Raw genomic sequence first — 9639 nt, 5'->3', positions numbered from 1 at the left:
AAATAGTGATTTCTAGAATACTTATGTGACAGGAGTCCATGTTTGTGGCTTCACAGCCGTGTAATACATGTCATCCCACTGCAGCTATTTAGTTCTGCTGGATGGTGGCAATATATGGCATTGACTTTGCTGCATGAGAAGGCTCAGGTTTTCTCCAGAGCTAAAGTATCATTTTGTATTTTCAATTAAAAGAAACATTTTAACAATTTAGAAACTTCAACTTTCCTGAAACCTCTCTGAATCTGTAAATTCCTACAAATGTCATCCAATGTTTTCCGCTGCCTCTATGGGAAATAACAATCCAAAGATGTGGCATTATCTTTTGTACCAAGAACCTGTCCAGTTATAACAAAGGAAATGTTATTTAAATTAAAGTAGTATAGACCATCAATAATCCTTAGAACTTCAAGGGCTTCCTGAGTGTAAATATTGTATTGAGAATAGATAGGGCATTAATAAAAAAAAAAAAATAGGAAAGACAGAGAAACCAAAATAAAAGGATCCTGTATCTGACTGAATTCAAAGCTTTGATAATTTTTTACTACAATTTTGTAAAACTTTCTAATGATTTAGAAGTGTAAATACTTTTTTTTCTTCTTAAGAACTTCCTTTATTCTCCCAGTGTGAAAAAGCATGATATTGACATCAGACAGAGTTTGAGTACCACATATACCAAATCTTTATTTATTCAAACACTCATTCATTTTCACATATTTTATTGAGTATCTACAGTTATTATCTTAAGCAACTTATATGGAGCATTACTGGCAAATGTTACATGATGCATTCCTTCATAATTTCCAAGGCAGAACAAAAGTCCTGCTGATAAGGACTGGTCAGATTAGGGTGATCCTCTAAATATGCCCACAGGATTTTAGTGACAGGACTCAGGTACAACTAGCATGAGAAGAATCTGAGAGGAGAGAAGAGAAATGACTTATTGGAAGGAAGAAGACAATTATAGCCCAGTTCACAGCTTTTTATTGGAATGTGCTGGAGTGCAAGAGGTGAGCTGGGGAGAGAATTAGAAAGTGAGGATAGTTACTTAGACAAAGTATACAATGGGACATTGAATCGGACTGTACTGTTTAATTATTTTCAGAAACTACAGTTCAAAGACTTTCTTGCTAGAACTGGGGAGAAAAAACTATTCTGATTGGTATTATTGTCCAAATAACTCCCTCTTATCTGGTCTCTAACCCCACCTCTTTCTCATGCATGCAGAAAGCAATTGCTGACAAAGAGTGTAAAATGCCCACCTCCTGTCAGCCTTTATGGCTGGGGTCAACAGCTCCAGCCTGACCCCGGGATTCTTTATCTTGAATGGTGTTCCTGGGCTGGAAACCGCGCACATCTGGATCTCCCTGCCATTCTGCTTCATGTACATCATTGCTGTGGTGGGGAACTGCGGGCTCATTTATCTCATCTGCCATGAGGAGGTCCTGCACCGGCCAATGTACTACTTCCTGGCCCTGCTCTCCTTCACAGATGTCACCCTGTGCACAACCACTGTACCCAATATGCTGTGCATATTCTGGTTCAACCTCAAGGAGATTGACTTTAATGCCTGCCTGGCTCAGATGTTTTTTGTTCACATGTTGACCGGGATGGAGTCTGGGGTGCTCATGCTCATGGCCCTGGACCGCTATGTGGCCATCTGTTACCCCTTACGCTATGCCACCATCCTCACCAGCCCTGTCATCACCAAGGCTGGTCTTGCCACCTTCCTGAGGGGTGTGATGCTCATCAGCCCGTTCACTTTCCTCACCAAGCGCCTGCCTTATTGCCGAGGCAACTTCATTCCCCATACCTACTGTGACCACATGTCTGTGGCCAAGGTGTCCTGTGGCAAAGTCAAGGTCAATGCTATCTATGGTCTCTTGGCAGCCCTCCTGATTGGGGGCTTCGATATCTTCTGTATTTCTGTGTCCTACACAATGATCATACGGGCAGTGATGAGCTTGTCATCTGCAGATGCTCGTCACAAAGCATTCAGCACCTGTACATCCCACATATGTGCTATTGTCATCACATATGTTCCAGCCTTATTCACCATTTTTACTCACCGCTTTGGGGGACAAAACATTCCCCACCACATCCATATTATCATTGCTAATTTCTATTTGATGTTTCCCCCTACCCTGAACCCCATTGTTTATGGAGTCAAGACCAAGCAGATCCGGGAAGGAGTGATCAAGTTATTTTTTAAGGAGAAAAATATCTTAGCTATGAAATAAATTCATAAATTAATATCTAAAAGCAAGGAAAGATAAAGAATGTTTTAGAGGAGATTCTTGAGTGTAAATTTAAAACCAACTGGTATCCTTGCAGAAAACGATATTCATTGAATACGTATAATATCTATAATATTAACTGAATTGTTCTTTGTCTTGTAGAACTCATCAATAATAGAAATTAAGTAAATAAATAATAAATATATCTCTTGAATTTGAAGATTTTTTCTTATTTTTTATTGTTATTTATTTATTTATTTATTTTTTGTGAGGAAGATCAGCACTGAGCTAACATCTGATGCCAGTCCTCTTTTTGCTGAGGAAGACTGGCCCTGAGCTAACATCCGTGCCCATACTTCCTCTACTTTATATGGGACACCGCCACAGCATGGCTTAGCAAGTGATGTGCCGTGCGCGCCCTGGATCCCAACGGGCGAACCCCGGGCAGCCGCAGCGGGAGGACCCGCACTGAACCGCTTGAGCCTCCGGGCCGGCCCCTAGATTTTTTTTTTCTTAAAGGGAATTTCACATCAGTGTAATTTCAAGGCTGTTTGGAAATAATTGCATTGCTTAGATTCCTAATGTGTTTTCCATGTTGAACAAATCTCAAATGGGATGCACACCAGAAAAATAATAAAAGATTTCTGATCCTATGTTGGGGGTTCACCTGTTCTTGGGGGAAATTCGTAAAAAAAGAAGTCTCAGAGTCTGTGTCATAAGGCCATTCACACGTCTTTTAGTGACTTCATTTACTCTCACTGTTTCTTTCACTGCATAATCTTGTATAGATTGGTACGGTAATATAAACTATCTCATGTCTATCTAAGCTATGTTGCATTTCCACTATCAAAGAGCATAATACTCATATACTTGTAGCAATATGATCTAATGAAAGATGAGAAGATAAGCAAAGGAATAGAGCTGCAAAAACTTAGAACAAATAATTTCTGAAGGATAATTCTGGAAGATTTTTGGAGAACATGTAGAATAAGTCTTAGAAGTGGTTGTGAATTGGTAGTAGAAAATAGAGGAGATTCACCAACAAAATCTATAAACATTTGGGCTTGGCTGACTTTACAGAATTTTTTTTTTTCCAAGCTCAGACACCACAGTTGAAACTCCTCTCCTACAATTTGATTCCAAAGATAGTTGATTGTTCAAAGAAAGTTTACATAATGACCAAGTTATTCATAAACATTGGCCTCTCTTCTGTAACCAGGCCCTGTTCTCATGTAGCAAAATATGGAGAGCTAATAAGCTGCATTTGGGTATTGCTAGATGCTTAACAAGCCTGAAGATACTTTGTATACTGATTTCCACTCTTTCTATCCTTCTGTAACACTAATAAAATATAATCTTGATGATAACTTTCTGAGTTTTGTAAATTTTAAAGCCAATCCAAACTTCATACCACTATTGATAGTTGTGAATGCACATTTACTAATATTTATGTGCATCATTAAAAGTAATTAGAACAGTATGCTATTCCTCTGCTAGAAATTTTGAAGACTATGCTATGTAATATATAGAGAGTTTTCTGAAGTTATATTGCACTAAAAATAGTAGTATAGGTGTTACTAGATCATACTAAGTTGGTATTTTGAGGGTTTCCAGCCAGGGTGGCAGTTTGAATGTAAACAAGAAGGTACAATTCCCCCAACACTCCAAATACTGGATTAAATATATATCTGAAATTATAGAGAGTAAAACCAAAAGCAAAAAAATAAAGATTTTGGAACTAAAAAGGGAAATCACAGAGGCTAGCAGGGGATGAGTACTCACAGCCTATACAGAGACTTCAGTGTGGGGAATCTATCGCCTATGTGTAGAGGTCAGAAAAAGCATGAAGCCTAGAATCTGTAATCACTACACAGTCTCCAATGGGAACTAAAATATCGATGCCTGTCAGCCCAAAGACACAGAAAAAATGTTATTACTATGATAATTAGAGGAAACATCAATGCAACACATATACTATAGATGGATCCAAAAAGATAAAAACATACAAAGACATAGTCTGGCAATAGTCTTTCTCTATACAGTCAGTTATTTTCTCTGTGTAGTAGTAAGAGTACCCAATGTACATCCTGACATTTTATGCCTACCCCCACACAGAAAAACATACGCACCCATCTTCAACATACTGAGGGAAGTTGCAAATATAGGAAACAATTAGGCAGGAAGTAGGTGTTGAAAGGGAGGGATAAATATATAAGGGTCTATATTAACACATTTAGTTCACAAGTCTTTACTAATAATTACCATAGATGAGGATATAGGTAGGATGAACCTTGATTTAAGTAACTTCTGGGAATTGTACACTGTACACTAGCTGCCACGGTAAGAGAATGATTGCTCCCTCAGGAGTATAGAGATGCTGATCAAATTTTGCTAGAAACTAGAAACCCATATATTATTCTGCCTTCCATGTCTAAGTATGAGAAGGGTGACAAAGAAAGGAAACAAAGATCTTTGTCCTCGATGTTTGTTGAAAAACGCCCAGAATAGACAAATCTAACTCTGGTTGAAGATAAATAAAAAGGGAAAGCAACACCACCACAGACAATAATAATTATATTGAACCTATAATAACATTCTGATAAAGAAGAAAAAAGATATAGCATGCAGAAAAATGAAAAGATTATCACAGATGTATAAAATGTTTACTGTTTGAGTAAAAAGATTATTTAAAGAAGGTTTCAAAAATGGGCACAATTTCATAAAATCTATGAAAAATGAGAAAAAAAATCATAAGGACAGAAATGCCTTGGATGGCCAGATTAGGGAATGAGACGATCAGGTAACAGAATGGGACCAAACAATGATAAATGAGTAAAACAAAGTTTAATTAGGAAAGTAAAAACATGACAAAGAATTAAGATCTATGTTTAAAGAGTAAATAAAATTTGTGCTTTTAAATTAGTAATTGTTATAAATTAGTAATTAGCAGATATTAGAAGCTATTCTAGAAAGCAGTGGATAAAAACAATGAGATGAAAATGTTGAGAGAAGAGAAAGGACAGAGAATGAAGAGGCAACATAAATATCCTTGATGTTAATAAAGCAGAGCTCAAAATGACTGGATCACAAGTTTAAAGAGTGAACGCCATACAAGGAAAAAAATACTTCAAGAGACTCGTAATAACAGACAGTTTAAAAATATTTGAACTACAATAGTAATAAAACAAGAAATACAGTTGACATATAAGCAGGAAGTAGGTTACATGTAAAGAAAATAAAAGAGAAGATAAGAATGATAAAAGAGAAACAAGAGAAGAAGGGAGGAGAGGAGAAGAGAGGGGGAAGGGAAGGAAAGGGGAAGAGACAGAATAAACAGAGGTGGATTTACATACTGCAACACCAAATTTTAAAAATGGCAGTGATTACATTTAAATTTATCCAGGTCGTGTGAAGCATTAGTTTGACCACTGTTCATTCCTATATAACATTCCCATTTATGAATATGCAACAATTTATTTGTTCATTATACTCTTGGAGGATAGTTTTTGGTGGGTTCCTATGAATAACAGTACTTTGAACATTCTCGTATATATCTTTTGGAGCAAATATTTGCACATTTCTTTGGTTTATTACCCAACAGTGGGATTTCTGTATCACACGGTATTTTTAGGTTCACTTTTTGTGCATAGTATCAATTGTATGCCAAGGTGGTTGTACCAGTTTAGATTCTCACCAAAAGTATGAGAATTCTAGTCAGTCTACATCCTTTCTAACACTTGGTATCGTCAGTGTTGTGGTATCTCATTATGGTTTTACTTTGCGTTTTCCTGATGATGAAGAAGATGGGATACATTTTCATAAATTCTTGGCTATTTGAATAACTTCTTTTTTTGGGTGACCGCTAATGACTTTTGTCCATTTCTCTTTAGAATTTTATTTTCATTTTTAATTTATAGGATTTCTTTGTATATTTTGGATAAGACCTCTTTGTTAGTTACATATGTTGGCACATACTTTCTTCCAATCTGTGGCTTCCATTTTCATTATCTTAAAATGTTGTATTTTGACGAAAATTTTTTTTAATTTTATTGTGGTCTAATTTTTATTCTTCTAACTTTTTTCATATGACAAACATATATTGAGGTATATGGGGTAATTATTCAGGTTCAAAACTGATTCGGCTTGAACTGAAAAAGCCTGAGCTATGGCCTATCAGACATACATTGTACACCTGCTTAACCATTAAAGTGAAGAATACACTCTCAAGATAAGAACGCATACTTCCCCTCCTATGCCCTGTTGGTAACGCCCTATTGGTAACATCCGGATTAGTCCCTTTCCTGGCCTCATGGTCATGTTGACCTGCTAATTTGCAATTGAATACCTCTTTGAAACTTTGATAAAAATGTATCCTGGGTGTGTTTAAAGTATGTTCTTTGTTCTAAAAATATATAAAACTGTACTGAAAATCATGCTTCTCCGGAATGCTTTCTAAAGCCTTTCTGGGTTGTAATCCTCACTCTGGCTCAAGTAAACTCACCTTATTTCTCTTGTCTATAGAATGATTATTGGTTATTTTGCGTCGACACTTCTATTTCTTTCGTCTCTCAAGAAATTTGTTCATCTTATCTAAGTTGTGTTAAGAAAACAAAATTCAACCATGTAAATTTGAAGATCTAATTGGCTTTATTCAACAATTCGTGAATCAGGCAGCATCCCATCTAGCAAGTAGAGAGACACTCCAAGTAGTTGTACAAAATGGAAGATTCTTATAGGCAGAAGGAGGGTGGGGAAAGAAAGTTATTAGGAAAGGGATTGTTTCAGGCCAGGGCTTTTTTGGGGGAGAAAGGGAACAGCAGGAGTTTTGTCATGCAGGTCACCTCACTAGTGCTATTCAGGAAATTTCAGGTTGACTGTTAGAAAGGTCACATTCCTGGGATAGGTTGAGACTGTAATTAAACCTTGGTTTGCTGTCTTGGGGGCAAGTCACCCCAGCTTGAGCTTGTTATCTCTTTTTATTTATTTCTTTATTTAGCTATGGATAATACTGTCCAACTTTTTTTTTCTTCAGCACCAATAGTCTAGTTTTTAATCCGTCTCCATACACATATGCCTTTTTACCCCTTTCACCCTCCTTCCACCCCTTTTTCCTCCACTAATCTGTTCTCCTTATCTATGTGTTTGTTCGTTGATCTTCTACATAGGAGTGAAATCGCATGGTATTTGTCTTTGTCTCAATTGGTGTAAAGTTGTTCATGATATCCCTTTATTATCCTTATGATGTTTACATGATTTGTGGTAGTAACTCTGCTTTCGTTCCTGTTACACAAATCAAAGTGGTTTCGCCTCCTGTTGAGTTAAATCAGACTCTCCACCAGAAGTAGTTGTCACACAAAGTAGGTATATTTGCAACAAATACGAGGCCATGCAGAATCATTTCCAAAGTCCTGGCATACCTGAACGAAGGGAAGCAGGGGCCTTTTATTTCAGATGGGGAATGAATATTCAAAAGAGAGAGGTGGGCATTCACTTGACACTGCAGTTTATGGTAATAAGGCCTAAGCTCCTCCCAGAAACGAGATCTTAGCATTAAAAATGAGGCAAAGGACATAGACACTCTTGTGGTGAGGCTGATCTGGTTCAGGGTAGGGGGTGATTGCATCTCTTAAACAATTAAATGCTTCTGAACTCACCATCGAGTTCCTCAGGGCAATTAGATGGTGACACCGATATTGCTATTTTATGTATTCTTTATTTTCTCCTCAGTCTAGCTAGAAGTTAATCAATTTTCTTGATTTGTTTTCAAACAATACACTTTTATTTGCATTGGTTTTTCTTAATTTTTTTGCCATTTCTTTTTCATTGATTTTTACTCATCTTTACTATTTCTTTTGTTCTGCTTATTTTTTTATAGTTCAGTTAGGGGAATTTTTAGGTCGTTAATTTAACCTTTTTCCTATTTTGATACAGTCAGTTAATGCTATAAAATTCCTTTAAGCACTGATTTAACTGCATCCCATAAATTTTGGAATCCAGTGTTTTCATTTTCATTCAGTTCAAAATCCTTTTCTAACTTTGCTTTTGTTTCTTCTTGGACCTACAGGTTATTGAGAAATGTATTCCTTTCTTTCCAAATATTTGGGGCAATTAAGATAGCTTTTACTTTACTCACTTCTAATTTAATTATACTTTGGACAGAGAATATGCCTTGCAAGTTTGTTTATACATATGCATGTGTGTGTATACACATATATATATATCCCAGAATATAATCCATATTTATTAATATGTGCATTTATCAAAAAGATGTATTCAGCTAATTTTGGGTGGAGTCTTCTATAAATGTCAATTAAGCCAATTTGGCTGATAGTGTTGTCTTCTCTGTACTTAATGACTTTCTATCTACTTGTTTTATCAATTTTTCAGAGAGAGTTGTTGTAAACTGTGAGAATAGCTGTGGATTTGTCTACTTATCCTTTAGTTTAACCAATTTTTGCTTTATGTATTTTGAATCTCTGTTATAATATAATAAATATTCAGGATTCTTATAACCTTTTTAATTAATTGATCCTCTAGAAATAAAGAAGGATATATGAAAGGCAATATTTAATAATAGTTAAATAATTGGGCAAGATAGGGGCCGGCCCGGTGGCGCAAGTGGTTAAGTGCCTGCGCTCCGCTGCGGTGGCCCGGGGTTCTCTGGTTCGATCCTGGGCGCGCACTGACACACTGCTTGTGGAGCCATGATGTGGCGGCGTCCCATATAAAGTGGAGGAAGATGGGCATGGATGTTAGCCCAGGGCCAGTCTTCCTCAGCAAAAAGAGGAGGATTGGCAGATGTTACCTCAGGGCCGATCTTCCTCATAAAAAAAAAAAATATATATATATATAATAATTGGGCAAGATAAACAGTCTACAAATTCATAGGAAAACGTCTTTTTGGGTTGAACCAGAAAGGAAAGGTTAGTGAGAGAAGTGTGAACTGAACTAGGACTTGAAGGATGAATAGGGATTGCATAGTGTTAGCCACAGGACTCTAGGATATGGAGATAATGGACTTGTTGACATACAATCACGAATATTAGCTGTAGTGCTATGGCAGATGGGATGAGTATATGAAAAGAGCACTGGTATTTTAGAAGCAGACTCTCTAGCCATCTCAAAATTGAAGTATTAGCCATGAAAATTACTTACATGTGGAAATTTGACTTCTACAATGTAAAATAATTAAATCAGAAACTTTAATGGCATATGAGCTTTTGCTACATAAAATGCTTCAAAAACCATACCAAGGCACAGTGGGTTTAAAACAAAACACATATTATCAGAGTTCATGTAATTAGAGGATTAACTCATCCTATCTGAGCTTGGAGGATCTCGAATGGGCACAGTCATGCATCTAAAGTTTGGCTAAGTTCTCTTCTAGAATGGTGCTGGGTCCCCT

General features: G+C 36.6%; 1 protein-coding gene across 1 annotated transcript; it reads left to right on the top strand.

Annotated features, from left to right (window-relative positions):
• Positions 1 to 1268: 1268 nt before the first annotated feature.
• Positions 1269 to 2237, top strand: LOC101408590 (olfactory receptor 52N2-like). The gene has a single exon (XM_004418324.2). The coding sequence runs from the start codon at positions 1275 to 1277 to the stop codon at positions 2235 to 2237; it is 963 nt and encodes a 320-aa protein (XP_004418381.1). The 5' UTR covers positions 1269 to 1274.
• The last annotated feature ends 7402 nt before the right edge of the window (positions 2238 to 9639 follow it).

The sequence above is a fragment of the Ceratotherium simum genome, chromosome 7, assembly GCF_057802395.1.
Source record: "Ceratotherium simum simum isolate JZ-2026a chromosome 7, ASM5780239v1, whole genome shotgun sequence".
NCBI lineage: Eukaryota > Metazoa > Chordata > Mammalia > Perissodactyla > Rhinocerotidae > Ceratotherium > Ceratotherium simum.
This window is presented reverse-complemented; position numbering and strand designations above follow the sequence as displayed.

Coding starts and splice junctions, on each gene's coding strand:
- LOC101408590 (XM_004418324.2), top strand. CDS start 1,275: ATGGCTGGGGTCAACAGCTCCAGCCTGACCCCGGGATTCTTTATCTTG.